The sequence below is a fragment of the Nicotiana sylvestris genome, chromosome 10, assembly GCF_000393655.2.
Source record: "Nicotiana sylvestris chromosome 10, ASM39365v2, whole genome shotgun sequence".
Taxonomy (NCBI): Eukaryota; Viridiplantae; Streptophyta; class Magnoliopsida; order Solanales; family Solanaceae; genus Nicotiana; species Nicotiana sylvestris.
The window spans coordinates 165,692,990-165,713,861 of NC_091066.1; the positions used below are offsets into that span (position 1 = coordinate 165,692,990).

General features: G+C 35.7%; 2 protein-coding genes across 4 annotated transcripts; one reads left to right on the top strand and one right to left on the bottom strand.

The window, feature by feature from the left end:
• Positions 1-6,563: 6,563 nt before the first annotated feature.
• LOC104245434 (transcription factor TGA2.3-like) lies at positions 6,564-11,809 on the top strand. Of its 3 annotated transcripts, none has more exons than XM_009801040.2 (12): positions 6,564-6,842; positions 7,153-7,256; positions 7,377-7,459; positions 8,125-8,364; positions 8,941-9,000; positions 9,455-9,532; positions 9,640-9,699; positions 10,306-10,383; positions 10,471-10,528; positions 10,621-10,892; positions 10,974-11,219; positions 11,310-11,809. In XM_009801040.2, the coding sequence occupies exons 1-12, from the start codon at positions 6,751-6,753 to the stop codon at positions 11,460-11,462; spliced, it is 1,524 nt and encodes a 507-aa protein (XP_009799342.1). In that variant the 5' UTR covers positions 6,564-6,750; the 3' UTR covers positions 11,463-11,809. The 3 variants fall into 3 exon arrangements, with proteins under 3 accessions (XP_009799342.1, XP_009799343.1, XP_009799344.1); XM_009801041.2 differs by having other exon boundaries at positions 7,383-7,459; XM_009801042.2 differs by lacking the exon at positions 8,941-9,000.
• Positions 11,810-12,037: 228 nt separating this feature from the next.
• Positions 12,038-13,141, bottom strand: LOC104245433 (uncharacterized). Its single transcript, XM_009801039.2, has 2 exons — positions 12,675-13,141; positions 12,038-12,236 (listed from the first exon to the last, which is right to left on the bottom strand). The coding sequence occupies exons 1-2, from the start codon at positions 13,042-13,044 to the stop codon at positions 12,178-12,180; spliced, it is 429 nt and encodes a 142-aa protein (XP_009799341.1). The 5' UTR covers positions 13,045-13,141; the 3' UTR covers positions 12,038-12,177.
• Between the last annotated feature and the right edge of the window lie 7,731 nt (positions 13,142-20,872).

Below are 20,872 nucleotides of genomic sequence, written 5' to 3' on the forward strand. Positions count from 1 at the left end.
GTTTAACTACCAAACGACCCCGTCTCATTTCTCAGCATCAGATCCAAGCCGTTGAGATCATCTGATCTAACGGCTCAAATCCAATCCCATAGACCATATATAAACCTCCTCTTACACCCACGCCCCTATACCAACACCCCACCCCTTCGTCCCCAAGTCGAGCCCGGACCTCCCATTAGAAACCCTAGCCGCCCTCGTCTCCCTCGCCATTAAAGCCGGCGGCACGAACGCCGGTGACCACCTCCTGAACACCCTAAGACCCCCTCACTCTCCTGAACATGGATCTGTTACCCTCTTGCCTCGAATCACCTTCCCTCGTCTCGAATCTTCGTTTGAAGATTTGAGTCGAACCCGGACCTATGCCAAACCACCCCATCTTCATACCAGACATTCCCCTGACCTTCCTCGTGACCAAACCAAGCTTGGTTTGGTCCGAATCTACCCACAACTCCTAAAAATCCAGATCTGGAAATCCAGAACTTGAAACACATGCACCTGGGGAACCCGGCCAGTTTTGACAAGGGTTTGAGGTCTAATAGACCTTAATCAAGGTGTTCTCATGTGAGAACACCCTGATTAAAGTTTGTTCGGCCTCAAAAGTTCGAAGATGAATCAGATTTGGGTCTGTTTGATTTAAACATTTTCGGTACGTTTTCCTTTCTTTTGTGTTAGTTTTAATTAAGTGGTCAGCATGTTTCGTTGGGTTTGTTTGTTATTTTTGTTATTTTTCATTCGGATTTCTTTCATCTCTTTAAAGACCTTTTTCTTTGGTCGGTTGATTTTCTATGTGTGTATTCTGAATGTACTCTGTGATAAACATGATCGTCGATTAGTTTAATCGTCAGATAAGTTAACCCATATAGGCCCCAGTAATTGAACAAAAATCGTCTGATTCCCTTTAGGTCCCTAAATGTATTGTTTATGTGAGCGATTGATTATTACCTGCTATAATTAGTATAGTCGACTCGATAAATATCGTCGATTAGTCTTCTATAACTAATAAAACAAACGAACTAATAATGTCGCATGACTAATGAGCCTGTATTGTGGTTTGAATTGGGCATTGCCTATGAATATTAGTTTGTAACTACCTTGTAAACAATTAAAAAAGCCAGGCTGGGGCAATTCTGAAATCGAACGGTTAAAGCCCAAAGTGCCCTGATACTGCAATGGGCAGGGCAGTGATAATCAAGGGCTAGCAAGGGTAGTCTGGGGTTTTAAAAAGAACAAAAATGATTAGTTTAAATGAGCTGACAAGTAGGGTACTAATTTGGGATTAAATTAATGCCAATGGGGAACAAGACATAAGAGCATGGGAATTTAAAATGAATACTAAGATGAACCCATAACTCTTGATTAAAGAAAGCCAGGCGTGGGGAACAAAAAGGGGCTGGCATCAAAAGATGCTGAGGATGGGCTTAAGAGGGATGGGCAGACTGCAAAGTTGAGGATGCAGGCAGCTTAGCTGCACGAGGTCGATTAGCTTATAAATAAGCTGTTTTAGAACATAAGAGGGGTTGGAGTTTGGAGTCTTAGGCTGGATTTTTAGTCTTCAGAAAAAAGGAGAAAAGGCTGGAAATTTTAGTTTTGAGAGGGATATTGTGAGTTAAAGAAAAGTGAAGAAAACAGAAAGAAATTTCCAGAAAATACTGTAACTGAATATTGTCCAAAACTGCATAAGAAATCAAGCTGGTCATCCTAACTAGGTTGATTACTGTTCCATTAAGAGAAGCCTGTGTATCTTCAGCTGTGATTGCTACTACATTGAGTTTTGTGTGCTGTACATTGAGTTGTAGTCTTCTCGATTGTCGAAACTGTGCTGGTTATTTGCTGAGCCTTGGTGGTTATTGAACTTCTGTGGCTATAGCACAAAATATTCTGTTTCCTTTCTCGACTGGTTTTGTTTCCTATCCTGTCTTCCTGGGATTATTAGTCTGTTGCTCGACCAACGTGTGAACTTCATCTTTGTGGCTGTTTGGTTGTTGCTGTGTTGTGCCATTTATCTGCTGCTGCTGTGCTTGCTGCGTACCACTCAGCTGATCATTTCCTTCTTCTTTTGTTTCTCTATACCAGGTACACAATCGATACCACTAATGTAACTGAGAGTTTGAACATGAATGCAAAAGAGAGGACCTGCAGATTGTTTTTATATACACGTGGACTGTTGTGTTAAATGTCATGTAGTATATAGTAGTTACATTTTCGTTTGGATAATAGAAGTAGCCTACATGCTTAGTGTATCAATGTAGGTTAATGAATGCTGGTCATGTATGTGTGCTGTTAGGTGAAAAACATTCCCAGTGTAATAAGTTGTATTTTTAGACTTAGTCTGAGGGTGTAATATATTCTCTAATGTAAGCCAAATAGGAAAACTATCCACTTTAGTTAAAGTTCTTTCTCCTTTTGCCAGATTGTCCCATATAAATTGATAAACTCATTTCACAGAACAAAGAATCAGTTCTAGGCCTCAATCTCATGAAGGCCGAGCCCAAATCGAAACAAATCAGTTAGGCCCATATCGAAAAACAGGGGCCCAAGTCTGGCCATCTCGCATGAGCTAGGTTTGGGCCCATAATTTTCGACTAGTTGTCCATAATCGCAGTCACGTTTTATTATTCTGTAAAAGCATTTTAAATCCTGTTATAAGTAAGCTCGCAATCATGTAATCGATTAGGGCTATTTACTGCTTTCAATTAGTAGAGACAAACACCACAAGAAACGTAGTTGCTATAAGATATCCCTTTAAAATAAGAACGAGATGAGCCTCGATGAAATAAACAAAACGCGCAGATGCGGGGCCCTTGTTAAATGTATATTATTGAAGCATTTAGTTTCCAGGACGGGTTGCTTAGCAAATCTCGCAACCTTCCTGAAATGACAACACGTTAGTCTCTTTAGGATACGCTTTAATAAACTTTACCTTCTTAAACTCGGGTGCACATTTATGTGACCCAAATCCAAATCTCGACGGATTCGAAATGCCTTTCTAATCACGGGTACATTGACTGTGACGTGGTTCGAGATGCATTTTATAATATTGCAAGTCTTGATAAAAATCACGGTAAATGATAAAAGCGGTTGAAAGATAAAATTTGCACATAAGTTCGTATTGTATTTAAAATCAGATAATCAAGCCGAATATAACAGTTGAGCGACCGTGCTAGAACCACGGAATTCGGGAATGCCTAACACCTTCTCCCGGGTTAACAGAATTCCTTATCCGGATTTCTGGTACGCAGACTGTAATATAGAGTCATTCTTTTCCTCGATTCGGGATTAAAATTGGTGACTTGGGACACCCTAAATCTCCCAAGTGGCGACTCTGAAATAATTAAACCAATCCCGTTTCGACTGTCCTTTAATTGGAAAAAACTCCCTACGCACCTCGCGGTGCCGGAAAAAGGAGGTGTGACAGCTCTGGCGACTCTGCTGGGGACTTAACCCAGAACCAGTGGTTCAGGGTTAGAAATTCGAGCTCATATAAATTGTTATATTTGGTTTTATCTGATTTTTACATGATTGAGCCTAATGTGCTAAATGCTGCTTTTACCGCTTTGATATTACGTGAACTGTGTATAAACTGTGCCGAAACCCATCTCCTCTCTGAGTCTTCTAAATCATGATGTTGCTCGGCTATAAGAAGATGTGAGATAAGTTCAGAATACCTTTTGAATCCCATCTCTCGATATTGCTGTTGCAGGAGCATATTCGAGGCATGAAAAGTGGTGAAAGTTTTCTCCAACATATCATGATCAACAATATTATCACCACATAATTTCAATTGAGAAATAATTCGGAACATAGCAGAATTATACTCACTGGTAGATTTAAAATCTTGTAGTCTTAGATGAGTCCAATCATATCGTGCCTGTGGAAGAATGACATCTTCGGGTAGTCATATCTATCTTTCAAATTATTCCACAGTATGACTGGATCTTTAACAATAAGATATTCCATTTTCAGGCTCTCATCAAAGTGTTGGCGTAGGAATATCATTGCTTTGGTACGATCTTGGTTTGATGCCTGATTTTTGTCTTTGATGGTGTCTGCCAGACCCATCGCATCAAGATGAATTTCAGCATCAAACACCCAAGACATGTAGCTTTTGCCCGATATATCCAGGGCTACAAATTCAAGTTTAGAAAGATTTGACATTATTTAGGAAAAAAGAAAGTTCTTACCTCAAATACTTTCAAAATATTTGCTCGAGATGGCAGAGTCTCGTGGTGATAACGTGTTATAAAATAAAGACTGTAAAGTAATGACAACTATAGAGAAAAACTGATATATTATTAGAATTCAAATTGATGTACATAATGAACTGAAATCTCTTCTATTTATAGAAGAAAGGAAGCTGTTGTGTAAGCTGCTACTATACCAGATATGGATAATCTTCTACAGGGGATAATATTTATCTATAACTGGGTACTGAAAGGATAAACTTATTATACCCGGTATGGATAATCTTCTACCTGGGGTAATGTTTATCCATAACTGGGTACTGAAAGGATAAGTTTATTATACCCGGTATGGATAATCTTCTACCGGGGGTTATGTTTATCCATAACCGGGTATCAAAGTGATAAGCTTCTTCAGGAAGCTTATTTCCAATAGAGTACTTAAATAGATAAACATATTTACGGTGAAGTCCCATATGGATAAGCTTCTTCAGGAAACTTATTTACAACGGAGTACTAAATGAACATCCATAATATAATATATTTATAACAATTTTTAGCTTTTTTCGAAGATTTTCTATATTTTTTCGAAATTAGTGTTTCGCCAAATAATTTCTTATTCCACTTGAATATAAATTTTGAATTTTTTCAAAATTTTTAATAACTCCTAAAAATTATTTTTCAAAATTTTCATTCAGATCACTCGCAAAACTTCAAAAACAGCCCAAAATTATATTCATGTCCAAACTCAACTCTAATTTTCAAATATCATTTTTACTTGAAAATTTTTCGTTTTTTTTTTGGAATTTTCCAAGTCTTATGTCCAAACGCCCACTTAGTATTGTCTTATTGTTGGTTTGATTATTAATTCAGGGATAAATTATCGTAGGATTAAAAATAATACCAGAGTAATTTATGTTTATCAGAAAGCAGAATAATAACTTTATAATAAAACGGTAAAATTAATAATTCCTAGATTAATATAATATACCAAACGATTAATTAAAAAAATATCAGAATAATTAATTCCAACATGACTAATTTTAATATAATTAATCTCAACATAACTAATGTAACTTGTCTTCAAACCAAACCACCCATTGCAGCTTGTTTGGATGGTTGTTATTGTGATGACCCAAAATATCATCTTTAAATTAATTACTCATCTCAGTATTTTTAAGACCATGAAAAGCGCTATTAATTATTTCTCGACTTGCGTGCACAGTCCGTATAATTTTCCGAAAGGTTTTTATATGAAAAATGGATTAAATTATGAATTAGAGTTTTAAAACTCAACTGAGTTGACCTCGGTCAACATTTTGAGCAAACAAACCCGGATCCGAGTTTTGACCATTCCGGTAGTATCATATCATGATTTGGAACTTGCTCATATGCCCGAAATCGAATTCGGAGGCCCCTAAATCAAATTATCGTCATTTAACAAAAAAAAACTAGAAATCTAAAGGCTAAATGTTTCCAAAGTTTGACTACGGATTTGACTTTATTTATACCGGGCTCAGATTGATATTCCGAAAATTGGAATAGCTTTATTATGTCATTTATGACTTGTGTGCCAAATATGAAGTCATTCCGGATTCATTTGATATGTTTCGGCCCAAGTTTTGTAAATTGAAAAGTTTGAAACTCATAAGTCCGAATAGAGGTGTGAATTGACGTTTCAACATTGCTTGGAACCCTAGGTAAGTCCATATGATGTTTTAGACTTGTTGATATATTTGGTTGAAGTCCCGAGGGCCTCAAGTGGATTTTGGATGGTTGATGGAGTTTAACTTGGGCATTTCAAGAATATTTCGATGTCGTTTCTTCAAGAATAAGTGGTGTCATATTAAACAAATGAGCTCCAAATTCAGTTTTGATTGAAGCATTAGATCCGTATCGAAATTTCGGAGCCATAACAAAAGAATCGTCCAATTCGGACATCGTATGAGTTATGCATATTTTCGTGTCGATAACAAATTTAAATAATACTATACAAAAAAGTTTAAGTAACAATCAAAATAAACATTATATTTAATGTAACAATACGATGCAATACAACAAGTAACAACCATCCAAACAAGCTGTTACTCTCTCCGGTCCATAATAAGTGACCAATTTGCTTTTTTATTTTGGTTCAAAATAAGTATTCATTTATATAATCAAGAAAAAATTCAATTTATTTTTTCAAAATTACCCTTATGTATGTATCCCTAAAAGTTAAATATTTAATTAAGGATAGTTTCGTCACACTAACTATTTTTATCTAGAATTTAGTATTTTGTTAATGTGTTTTTCCAATTAAATTGGCAAGTGGTAGTATTTAACTGTTGCAAATAAAACCTCACTGATGCACAATCTTTTGTTGAAAAGAAATAGATATAGCTTTCAAGATTTTCACTCTCAAAACTTCTCTCTCTTACTCTCTTATATATAACACTTATTATTTGTTGTTGTTTTCTTTCACCAACTTTGTGAAGCAGCTGCACAAAGGATACAGACAAAATTGTTGGGAGAAGAAGAGTTTATTTGCGTTGAAGTTTGGTGGTGGTGAGAAAATAGAGAACAAAGGAATATGCAAGCTTTCAAAGCAGCAGTATTACCAGCTGTTACTCTTAATAATAATAACAATTCTAATATGTATTGCCACTCTTCTTTTTACCTCAGGTACCATTCTCCTCTTTTGTCTTTCATGTTTTCAACTTGATTTGTGCATGTTAATGGAGTTTTAATTTTTGTTTTTTAGTTCTTGTTTGAATAAATGGCATAAAGGGTCAGTTTTTTTTCATGTCTATGTAGTTTAAAATTTTTCTTGTTTTTTTTAGTTCTTTCTTTTAGTAAATCGCTTAAAGGGTCAAATTTTTCCCATGTTTTCAATTTCTTTTTGTATGTTTATTGAGTTTTAACTTTTTCTCGGTTTTTAAGTTTTTATGAGTAAATTAAGAGATTAAAGTTTAAATTTTTATGTATTGTACAGAGGTGATGAAGCTAGTAGACATGCAGCAGCACGTTTTGCTGATATTGGAGAGCTTGAACAGTCTACAGGATTTCCTCAAGAAGATGCTGTTGATTTAAGCAGAAGTATTTATTTCTCTTTCTCAATTAAAAAAGTTTATGTTTTTCTCGGTCTTTAAATTCTTGTATGATGTTGACCTTAAAAAGTTTGATTTTTTTGTTGTTTGTTTTTTGGTTTCTTGAAAGGTTCAGTCTATGGTGAGATGAGGCCAAACAATGTTGCTGTTGTTTCTTCTAATAATAACTTGCATTTTGGTGAACTTAATACGGTAAGATCCGCAACCCACAAAAAAGGAACCATCTTTGCAATTATACCTCCGTTCCGGTTTACGTAACACTATTTCCTTATTAATCCGTTCAAGAAAGATTGGCTTTAAGCCTATGTTGCATGGATTCTCCAAAATGTTGCCCCACCCATGTTAGATTCTCCAAAAAGCCGTACTTTTGGAGGATATGACACGCGCACGACATTGTCGGAGAGTTTGAGCAACATAGCTTTTAACTTCTTACTTCAAAGGTCTTGCTTAGAAGAGGCTTAGAAGAGGAGCCTTAACTTAACTGGTTAAGTTGCCTCCATGTAACCAGGAGGTCACTGGTTCAGGCCGTTATCTCTTGCAGAAATGTAACCCGGTGCACTAACCAGTTACGCCAAGGCTCCTTGGTTAAGTTGCCTCCATGTAACCAGGAGATCACGGGTTCAGGCCGTTGTCTCTTGCAGAAATGTAGTCTAAGTCTGCATACAATACACCCTTGTGGTACGGGCCTTCCTCGGATCCAGCACATAGTGTGAACTTAGTGCACCGCGCTGCCCTTTACTTCAAAGGTCTTGCTTAATTATGTCACATAAATTGGAAATGAGGGAGTATATCGTATAATATATATGTAGTGTATTGAATTAATGATGTGAAGTGTGAAAATGGGAATGAATGTGCAGAGTATAGGGTCAACGGAAATGGGGTCATCAGAAACAGGAGGGGTGGAAGCAGGGGGAAGGTTTATGTTGCACAAGGCACAAACAACAATGGTGGGTGGTGGTGGTGTAGTAGGTGGTGGTGCTGTGACTTTGGGAAATGGCCATTTTGAGAATTGGGCTGATTCTGGCATTGCAGACCATAGCCACAGTCAGCAGACTGACACTTCCACAGATGTTGACACTGATGAAAGAAACCACCAGGTTTTGAGCTTTTCCCCCCTCCTAATTGCTATTTTTGACATTTAGCTATAGTCTATCCTTGTTTTTTCTTTGTTGTTATTATTTCTTTTACGGCGCGACACAAACAGTAAGGATTCATATATCCGTCTCCAACTTGGTTGTGATTGAGGCACAATTAGGGCTCGTTTGGTACGATGGATAATGAATAATTAATTCTGGGATTAAATTTGAGATGTGTTTATTCTATGTTTATTTGGAATAAAATCACTAATATCTCGGGATTGTAGTATTATTTTTATCCCTTTGAGAGTGTGACATAACAATCCCGGGATTAGTTATTCCGGGACAATAAATCATGGGATATCTTATTTCCCAACCAAACAACCCCTTATTGTTGTTGTTGCTGTTATAATGGGGATGATTCATTAGTGGTTATTATTACATTATTATCATGATATGTTGGGCTGATGAGTTTATAATAGTTTCTTGTGTAATTAATTAAAAAAATGATCGCAACGATCTTGAGATTAAAATGTTATCCTTGAGATTTGAAGGGGAGTTTTAGCATAATTGGTAAAGTTGTTGTCATGTGACCAGGAGATCATGAGTTCAAGCCGTGGAAAGAGCCTCAGAAACAGTCTCTTGCAGCAATGCAGGGTAAGGTTGCTTATAATAGACTCTTGTGGTCCAGCCCTTTCACCGGACCTCACCCATAGCGGGAGCTTAGTGCACCAGGCTCTCCTTTCTTTTTTAAGCAGAAAGAGTGGTATTAATTTCACTTATCTGAAGTGAAGCTAGTAGGGTAGCATTAAGATCTTATGTCACCCCAAAATCTTGGTTAATAAATTGAATATATCGATTGATTAATTACTTAGTAAGCAATATTTTTGGAATTTAATGAATGATTTGGTCAGATAGGGGAATGGCCAGGGAATATTCAATTAATGAGCTGGTTGTTTTTGTTATTTTCAACTACTTTTGTGGTGTTTTAGCCCCCGAGAGAGAACATAACTCGAGAGGGTAGAGACATCCGGATATGATTTGGTGTCTTTATATCTAAACCAACCCCTATTGTTGACTGTTTGCGTTTATTTGTTTTATTATATCACAGGGCCAAGGTGTTCAACATGGTGCATTAATGGCTGTGGACTCCATTGATCAGTCCAAAGTAAAGCATGGAGATCAGAAGGTGGTTGTAGTTTTTTACTCTCGTCTCTTTCTTCCAATGGTTATCACTCCATTGTATCTGTTGATTACATTTTACTACTGTATTTACTTAAGCAAGATTACTTGCAGACACTGCGCAGGCTGGCTCAAAACCGAGAAGCTGCTAGGAAAAGTCGATTGAGGAAAAAAGTAATGTATTCACCTCTCTCAAATTTAATTGAAATTTACTTGGATCATCCGGTAATTTTTGGTACTTCCTATCCATGAGATTTCTATGGCAGAGTATTTACCATCTACGAACTAGTTGCGTTTGAGCTGTTTAGTTCACTCTAGTCAGTGACTGGGGGATGTCATATAGCTTTTCTTCAGAAAATGTTCCCATTAATGTATGTGTACATTAGCGACGAACAAACTCTCACGCATTACTTCACAGTCTAGATAACATCCAGATGGAATTGAACGCTACAAAAGTAGGAAAAAACAAATGTAATTTGTGTACGGAAGTCCCACTCTATGCAATTATACAGTACATGATATTCTTGCCTTGTATGTTTTTTATATGTTGCTGAAGGGGTGCGTTTTCAAGTTATCCGAAACTTAAGAGTTTTGCTCTGCTGCAATATTGATAAGATCAAGTCACCTCAGGTGTTACATTATCTCAAGCATGGTTATAGCTCAATATTTTTAGCTGAATGTTTAGGCTTACCAAGTTGTTGATCATTGTTGGTCAATGTGCAATATGTCTTCTAGATACTCGACGTTTAAGTGATTATAATGTTTTTTTTTTTTGCACAGGCATATGTTCAACAGCTGGAGACTAGTAGGCTCAAACTATCACAGTTAGAGCAGGAGCTAAAACGAGCCCGCCAACAGGTATCTCTCTCCTTCCGCAGCTGGTAAGTAGAGGACTCGCTGACATAATTTGATAAGTCATCTCTCTTGCTAATTTCTTGGACACAGGGCATGTTTATTGCTAATGGATATGCGGGGGATCAGAGTCTTTCTGGTGGTGGAAATGGTTAGAAAATTTCCAGCCGTGGTAGCATTCATTTCTTTTGTCATAGTTAACGGCATCGCATTGAACTGGGTAATTTATGATACTTTGCGCAGGGGCATTGGCATTTGACATGGATTATGCACGTTGGCTAGAAGACCATCAGCGACTTATCAGTGATCTCCGATCAGCTGTAAATTCTCACAGGGGAGATAATGAGCTGCGCCTACTTGTTGATGGAGTGATGTTACATTATGACGAAATATTCAAGTTAAAGAGTGTCGGAGCAAAATCAGATGTTTTTCATATGCTGTCGGGCATGTGGAAGACTCCTGCGGAAAGGTGTTTCATGTGGTTGGGCGGATTTCGTTCTTCTGAGCTTCTAAAGGTTAACTTAGGCTCTTATTTAAAGTGTCATTTCGTATTGCTTTTTAATTTCTTAAACTGATGTCTGATTTTGCAAATACAGATTCTTGGAAACCACCTTGAACCGTTGACAGAGCAGCAGCTCATGGGCATATGTAATTTGCAGCAGTCTTCTCAGCAGGCCGAGGATGCCCTATCGCAGGGCATGGAAGCCCTGCAACAATCTCTTGTCGATACACTTTCATCAACTTCTCTTGGCCCTACTGGCTCTGGAAACGTAGCCGACTATATGGGGCAAATGGCAATCGCAATGGGCAAGCTTGCCACCCTTGAGAACTTCCTTTATCAGGTAACTGTCCGCAGTTTAAATTCTCGATAACATGTACTGTACTTTCTTCTATACAATGGAGTTTACCTTTATGATTTCGTTATTTGCTAGGCTGATCTTCTGAGACAACAAACTTTGCAACAATTGCATAGAATCTTGACCACTCGTCAAGCTGCTCGAGCCCTGCTTGTTATAAGTGATTACATGTCAAGGCTTCGGGCACTCAGTTCGTTGTGGTTAGCACGCCCCAAGGACCAACTCTAGTAACACGAATATTCATATCTACAAAAGGAATGCATTTGTAAGTTCTAAATTGTGAAAATAGTGGTTATATGGTAGCTCACAACTTTCAAAAGTGAGTGATTCGGAATTGGTACAATGCCAGCATATAGTTCTTGGCTACTTTCTCGAGCCACACTGTCTCAAAAATATCTTGAGACGATTAGGTATGGATCTGTAAACTATTTTCTAGGTTCTTTAGAGGTACAACTAACTATTTTCTTGTACTAGGAATGTTAGTCACCTATTCGAATATAGTCCTTAGTAAATCATTGCGTGTAAAAGTGTCATCCTTCTTGCTGCTTGTTGCAATTGATGTTGCTTTTTGGTTATGGAGAAAGCTTCTTCTCACATTTCTCTATTTATCTTTTTTCCTATTGTAAAACATCTAGTAAAGTTGTTTCCATATGACCAGGAGGTTACGGGTTTGAGTGGTGAAAACAGTCTCTTGTAGAAATTCTGGATAAGGCTACATACTGTAGACTTTTGTGGTTTGGACCTTTTACAGATCCTGCACATAGCTGGAACTTAGTGCACCAGATTGTCCTTTAAAGCATATGTCGATTCAACTTTTAAATTCATAAAAGAATCTTTACATGGCTAATACTCTAAAACTTAAAGAGTTTTATACGACTGACTATATTGTCTACATGTATATATGATACAATGGATTTATTTTGATTATTGAAACAACTAAGATTTAGCAGTTTCCTGCTGCCACTGGCCTGTATGCTTTTCCTCCTTCAGTATTCTTCCTTCCTGGAGATAGACATAAGAAAAAAGTATTAGCAACAAGAGATAAAATGAAAATTATTGAAATGAGATTGGTGCACTAAGCACTAGCTATGTGCGGGGTTCGGGGAAAGACTGGACCACAAGAGTCTATTGTATGTAGCCTTATCCAACATTTCTACGAGAGACTGTTTTCACGGCTTGAACCCGTGACCTCATGGTCCCATGAAAATAACTTTATCAGTTACGCCAAGGCTCCCTTCAAATAGTTTTACTCAAGCTATGCGCGGGTTCTGGAGAAAGACCGAACCACAGGGGTCTATTGTATGCAGTTTTATCCAACATTTCGGTAAGAGTCTGTTTTCACAGCTCGAACCCGTGACCTCATGATCACATGACAACAACTTTACCAGTTACGCCAAGGCTTCCGTTCAAATACTTTTGTATATGAGAAAATAAACATACTTGGCTTATTTCTTCTTCTGGATTTGACAATATGTGGTATGAAAACTCCTGTTCCATTGAACACTTCATCTCTATTGCCTTTTCTCCACAAATCTGATAACCATTTTGGAACTTTGTTGTTATCCTCTTTATCTCCAGACCAAGAAAAATGAACTCCTGCAGGTTGTAGAACTGAATAGGATTTCATTTCTACTTTGTTTGAGTTCTTGATTTCATTTGAATATCGATCATCTTCTTCATCTTCTGTAGTCAATATTAACACTTGTCTTCTAAGTTCATTGTAAAAATCGTCGCCTTCGAATTCTTCCCAGCAACTTATTCCCATGTTTCTCTGCATCTTTTGTATCAGCTTGTTATTGTAAACTTCCATTGATGATTTTGAAATGATTGCTTGAGTTTTTAGAGTTTTTGCCTTGTGGAATTTATATAGTGTGTGGGGAGGGAAGGTTTTTGTGATTGTGGTCAAAGTTACTAGGGAATTGGAAGTTGGTCTTGTAAGACGCCTCCAAGTGGAAACAAATTCAAAGAATATGTCCACTTTTGTACGTTAGTCTATGCTTCTTGATTAACCATTTATTATTTTAATGACGTGTACCGATGACAAAATAGATTAAAATTATACATTAAAAATATGTTGGGTAATTAATTTTTTTAAAACGGGTCAAAACCTTTGAATTATTTAGTATGTTGGGTAAAAATATGTTGGGTAAAAAATTATTTAGTATTTTTTGTCTCCGCTTAAATTTGAACTTTGGTATCTTAGATTCACACCCTTAGATGACAAAGCTAACTTATTCTAATGTTAAAACCTTTGAATTTTCGTCTTCTGTTTGCGTGTAGTCGTATAACGTTTGAAATCAGGTCAATGATATGAGTGGACCTTTTGTTCTCACGTAAATTATTGGATTAGTCCCCAAAGTTAAGAAAATGATACTCTACTCAACCTAGAAGGATTGTATTGTTGACCTTTATACATTAACTGTTCACATTAATGTCTTCTACCAACTTTAGCAATGTAATTCTTTTTTGTTTTCTTTCATTTTTCTGTTAAAGACATGCTCCCTCCGTTTTAGTTTATTTGAATTTATTTGATTGGGTATAGAGTATTAAAAAAAATAAAAGATTTAAAAATGTGTGGTATAAAATGAAATACATATATTTTGTATGGCTATAAAATAATACATAAAGATAAATTATTTCCTAATATAAAAAGTAATTTTTTTTGGCACGAATTCAAAAAAAAAAATAGATTCACGTAAATTGAAACAAAGAAAATACTACTTTAGATTCTTCAGAAGTTTAAGACTAACATTAAAAGGATTAAGTCATATGCACTCAGTGGCATATCTACCCTTAGATTAATAAAAACTTTATATACTATAGTATTAAATTTTCTTAAGCTAGGTACCGCAAACGTAAACTAGATAAACATGTCATGGATGGTAGATCTTCTTGAAAGCTTGTCTCGTAAGTAAAATCCAACTCGAATTTATTTTGAACCTTCTTGGACTCCCCTTTTCTTTATGCTTTTAATTTCCTTTTGTCTCGGTCTTTTTCCTTTTCCGCTATTTTCCGATTTCCTATTTGTCGTTTTATTAATTTTTATATTTTTCTTTTCTCTATTCTATTTATTTTATCTGCGATAGAGCAAGAACACTCAAATAATGGGCTTCAAAATTTTAAAATCTCATGAAATAGGCATTTCTCTTAATGTCAAATATGTAAATTTCTTCTTTGAAAAAAGAAAAACTTGGGTGTCGATGGGCATTTTGGATTGAGATCAAATACAATTGTTTTAATTTTTTTTGTTTAGTATATCACAAAAATTTGTTCTAATTTAAATCTCTTTACTATTACATTGTGATGATATTTTCGTAAATTTCTTAGAAATAACATGAGATTTATGATTTTGATTTTGGAACTTGTAGTTTATCTAATTTTACACTTACTTGTGGGGTGTAATGTACCTATTGAAGATTCTTTTTCTTATTCTGATTGGTGCAATTCTCTTTTTAAAGATGTTATGCAATTTTTTTTTTAGTATATAGAGAAAATATAATTCCCATAGTGAAAATGTTAATTTTACTTCCTATTAAGTTGACTCAAATAAACTCAAAAGAGACCGAACCAAACCGAATATACATTCCTAACAAATTCTATATTAGTTATGACAAGGTGTGCATTAAAGGAAATTGTGGTGCCTACCACCTTAAATTTTAGATTCGCCTTTGTTTGCACTGACAGGTAGCAATGTAAATTTTTATATTGTTAACATAATTTAATATGTAATAATAGGTTAATTAATGTTTCGGTTTGAGCTCTAGAATACCTTTGGTATGGAGCGCTTAATCCTTAAACGAGACTTTTAAAGCGAGAGCGAAACCAAATTAATCGAGCTCCAAAACAAGTTTACATAACTAAGGGATATAATATTTCCTATTGATATGTTCTTTTCCTTAGAAGTGTAGATTCAAGATCCCTTATCAAGTGGAGAGATCTTAACTACCAAGTATAAAATGTCACAACATTTGGGAAACATAATTTGGGGTAGTGACACTTGCAGTTTTAGGTTTTTAATCACTATTCAATTTTAGTCAACTTTATCAACTAATGTATGTTTAAAAGATAGAACCAATTTTCTCTTTCATTGAAAATGTAGAAAAATCAGTTAGAATCAATTTTGTAAGGTAAATCATAAATGGGTGGACTACTATTTTACAATTTAGTTTGACTTGTTATTTGTTAGTGAGGCATCCAAACGCGGTATTACGATTGGAATCTGTTTTCTAGTTTCGACATTTGGAGTTTTGTAAGTTACATTAGTTTGAAAATTATCTTGACTTGAGTTGACTTTTAGCTGTCTTTTATTTCTTTTTCCACCTTTTTTTGGGATACTGTAGCCAAACTAATTTTATTTCAAATTACTTTTTTTTGGAATATTCTTCAAATTTTGGGACTTTTAGGAAAATTTCACTTTTTATCCACTTCTTAACCCATTTTAGATTATAATATTTTCTGATTGAAATGGAGGGATGAAAAAATATATGTATAAAAATAACTTATATTAATTTAATTAAGTTTACTAACAAGGATTGTGATGAAGTGGTAAGTACTTCTTCCTCCTTACCTAATGGTTTCAAGTTCGAGCCTTGATATTTTTGAAGTTGCCATTTGTTAGACAATACTTTTAATTTTTATTAATATGAGGCTTCCCGGAACAAATCTGCATTTACTCGTGCCGAAATGTAGGTAACCGAACGAATCCGCACATTTAACCAATTTTTTAATATAAATACATAACCAAATTATAAGTTACTGGTATGGCTGTCCAACGGGACGGGACGAGACCAAATTAACGGGACGGGACGGGACGAGACGACATTTAAGCGGGATGGAGGCGGGACGGGACGAAACAGGACGGGACAAACGGGACGAAACGTTCGTCCCATCCCGTCCCGCTAACAAACGGGATGGGACGAGACGGGTTCGTGGGCCTTAAGTGTATTTTTTTTTTAAAAAAAAAAAGTCTAGTTTTTGAAATTTACTATGTTTTTAAAGTTTGCAACGACTAGATTTTTGACTTATTTATTAAATGTTACTATGTTAAAATGAAAATTAGAAAACTAAGTAAATAATTATAAATATTAAAACAAAAGACTTGTAATGAAATATTCTAGTAATTATAAATTTATAATAGAGTTATAATTTATTTAATATAATTTCAAAGTATTAACTATTAAGTAACTAAGACAATTCATAAATAAAATTCAACGCTTAGAGCCTTTTATTTTATTAATAGAACTTTCAAATCTCAAATACAAATATAATTCTTTTGAAGAGCACCTAATCTACGCAGCCACCTCCTAAGAAGGGTTCTGTTTGAACTAGGCCTCTTAGTAGCCAATTATAAATTATCATACTAATATTTGTAAGCTCCTATATAGCTTCTTTGTAACTTATCAATAATATCTCTCGGACATTCTGCTGGAATTGGCAATGTTGATTGATGTTCCATGAGCTCCATGCCGTCATCGCTCCCAGTGGTTAGTATCTCATTGTATTCTTCTTCTTCCCTAGTGGTTAATTTTTCAAAACCAAGATTTCTTCTTTCTGCATTAATCCAATCTCTGAATAATACGGAAACCTCTAGACTGTCCTCCGCTAATGAATGTCTATGATATCCAATTTGAAATCTTGCCGCGCTAAAAGCACTCTCCGATGCTACTGATGATGCTTGAATAGCCAGAATATCTTGGACCATAATTGAAAGTGTTGGAAAAGCCTTGCCACGCTCCCTCCACCATGACAAAAGTTGTTCCTTGCCTTCTTCGTCTTTAATATTTTCCAATCCTTGATTAAGATAAGAATCAAGTTCATCATAAATAGAAGAATCAAAACATGTTATATCATCCATATCTTCCCATAAAACTTCTGCTATAGACTTAGAAGTAGAAGGAACAGTTTCACAACCAGTTGTATCCATAGATTTATATTTATCAAACATTGATCTAGCATAAGAATATATGCTAGCTTGGCAGTTTTCGAGAGATGGTTATTCATTTTCTTGAATTTCTAAATTCTCATAAATTTTACGAACAAGTCCCTTTGCACCTTTTAGTTTTAAAGAAGGGTTAAGTAGAGTAGAAATTAAATAAACTTCGGGAATAGGGAAAAAATACTTTTTAAATTTTAAAATTATTTCTTTAATGGCCGGTGCATAAGTTGGATTTTTTTATACTTACCAAATACAACAGAAATTCCACAAATATACCACAATATTTGTGTAACAGTAGGATAATATATACCAGAAAATTGTTTTGTAGCATAATAAAACTTTTCTAAATATTTAGTAAGCTCTCTGATCTCATCCCAATCAGAATCAACAATTTGATCAACATGGTGAACATTATGCATATTAAATACTTTTTGGATAGGCACCCGATAATCATAAGCAACTTTAAGCATTTCATAAGTAGAATTACACCTAGTACAAACATCTTTTGGAACTTTTCTAAATGGAAGGTTAGCACTAGCACATTGTTGAACAAATTCACGAATTCTACTTTGTTTATGAGCACGAAAAATATAGCCACAAACATGTTGTATTTTACTACAAGCATCAAAAAATAAATTAAGACCATCTTTTACAACCAAGTTAAAAATATGACATGCACATCTAACATGAAAAATTGTTGGATTAATTGGACAAAGTCTAGATTTTAAGCTATTTGCTGTGGTTGTGTTAGAAGAAGTATTATCTAAGGTGATAGTTAAAACTTTATTAATGTGTCCATAAAAATCAAGTATTTGTAGAACATTAGTTGCAATATATGCTCCAGTATGTTTTGAATCAACAAATTTATAACCAATAATACGTTTTTGCAAGTTCAGAAGCAGGGTCAAGTTGTTGTTGAATTTGATTAGAACCAGATCCGCTAGGAGTGTCAGTACTGATGGTAGAATCTATAATTTTTCCGGCTTCTATGTTAGCTTGTATCCATAAAGATTTGTGATCCCTTATTAAGTGTCTACTTAAACCCCCCGTCCCACCACTTGTTGTGTGTGCAAATACTTGCTTACATTTTTCACATATAGCACGATGATTGACTTTATCATGTTTAAAAAATTTCCATACAAGTGATGTTTTGGGACGTTCAGCCTTAGGCTTACCCCTTACAGGGGGTACATGGGGTAAAGCTCCAGACTGAGATTGACTATGAGTTGGAGCTTGTGTTGCGGGACTAGTGGGTGTTTCATCTAATTCTTCTTCCTCATTTTCTTCATCCTCATTTTCTTCATCCTAAAAAAAAATATCATTGCCAAATTGTCTTTGTAAAGTTTCATGATCTAATTGTTCTCCGACATGAACATCATAAAATGTGGGGGGTTGGGAAAATGAAGTTTCATCAACATGAGTCATTTCATCAATATGCTTTCTAATTCTAGGTCTAGGAGAAGGGTTAGGATTAGGATTACTACTACTTTCACTTTTACTATTTTTTTTACTGCTTTTTTTAAAAATACCAAATATATTTTTAGGTGCAATAATTTAAATACGAAATTAAATTAAAAAAACTAACACAAATATTAAACACACAAATAAAATACGAAAATTAACACGTAAAGTAAACACAAAAATTAAGCACTAAAATGATACGCAAAAATTATATATTAAAATTAGGAGATGGAACGAGTGCACCGTGATTAAATATTGAAACTTGAAGAAATTGCCCAAAATATTGCTACAAATACTTGACGAATTAATTTGAAGCTTGAAATTTGCTCCAAAAAATTTGCCCAAATACTTGAAACTTGAAACTTGAAACTTGAAAGTTATCACTTGATACTTGATAGTTGATAGTTGATACTTGATAGTAACAAAATTGAGAGAATAATATAGAATATAGATAGAATATTAGAATGTAAGAGATTTGAGAGAGAAGATTGATTTTTTGTGGGAAAAAGTGAAGAAGAATGGGGGTATTTATAGTAGAAAATAGGGCCAAAGTGTAATTTAATAAACTTAGGGGTTATATTAAAAGTTTGGGGGGTTAGGGGGTGTTTCGGGGGGTAGGGACTGGGGGATGTTTGGACCGTTGGCAACGGCTATTTTTGCAATTTAAGCCGTTGCCCAACGACTAGTTATTTAAAAAAAAAAACTGGCAGGATGGGACGGGACATGACGGGACGCGGGACGGGACGGGATGGGACGAGACAAACGGGACGAAATGGTCATCCCGTCCCATCCCGTGTCCCGTTTAACATTGGCCCATCCCATTTAACTTGAAGCGGAACGGGATGCGAGACGGGACGGGACGTCCCGTGCTGTTGGACAGCCATAGTTACTAGGTTTATTGAAACCTAAACCTAATGTTGTAACATCGTCCCTGGTTCTGTTTGAAACATAGCTTAATATTTTTCTATGATCAGCCTTCTTTTAATCCAACTTGTGACATGTGACACTAGATGCCGCCCCCCCTTTTTTCTCTCCGTAGGGGAGTTCGGGTTTCGACATTCACGGGGTGCAATGACTCATTTCCTTTTGGTAATTGAGTATTTGAAGAGTCGTCACCTAACGAATTAAGGTGCGTTAGGGCACCTAGAGCAATTAACTCTTGGGTTGGTTTGCATTAACATAGATTAGGGTAAGGGCTTGAAGTAACCTCGAGGGGAAGGTGTTAGGCACCCCTCTCGGTCCACAACTATGGGTTCTGGCCGAACTTATATTTATAAATTAGTCCATATAAACAGTTGAATCAAATAAGTTGCAAGTAAAGCACGTTGGATAGTTCAAGTAGTAAAATAAAGGTTTGAACAAGTTGAAATAAAATAGAGGATTTGGTAAAGATGGGTCCTAGGTTGTTTATCCTATAGGATCACCCCACGCAATGTTTGGTAAACACTCCTCAATGAGGGGCTACGCGTGACATTGACGCGTAGTTATCATATCCCATGCCTACCCTTCCCATCCCCTTATTGGTCATGCAAAACGAGTGTTTAGTCTCTGATACCTATTGTGTGCTGCTACCCGTCCCTTCTTAATGGTCCCGGAGGGAGTTAGGGCCTCTACCTATAGGTAGTTCTAGACACACCCCTAAGGTTTAGAAAGGCGAAAACTCTAAGGCGGCAGTCAAAACATTTAGGACTTTCACATACTGCGAGCAAGTAAGAGGCTCATAGTTTCCTCCTCAAACAAACATACAAGCAGCACGACTCAAACACAGTTAAGGTCTTTATTAATCAAAGTCCTAAAGCAGGATCTCTAAGAAACAGACAAACCTCTTATACCCAGCAGTTATAACCTAGTATTTGCCTAGGGACTCCTTTTTTTGGCTTATTAGAAACGTTAGACGACAGAAACAACTTCAGGGAATGCAGTCTTTGAAAATGCCCAGGGCTTGCCTATATGCAGAATACTGGTATTTATCTTAATGCATAAACGAATAGGTTTTTTCGAAATTAATACCTATAGGCATGATCTCTAATGTGATCAAGGCAATTTTGAAAGTACTGGCTTCAGAAATATTGACACTTAATAAGACTGGCTTTAAGAAGTAAACTAGGCGAAATAAAATTGATCTATTGGGCTAATTAGAATTACCAGACAGAATTGCGAGTATAGATCCATATAGACATGATATCTAGGCGTATTACTATTTTTGGCAACGTACAGAGGGCTGATTAAAACTGAATCGGAG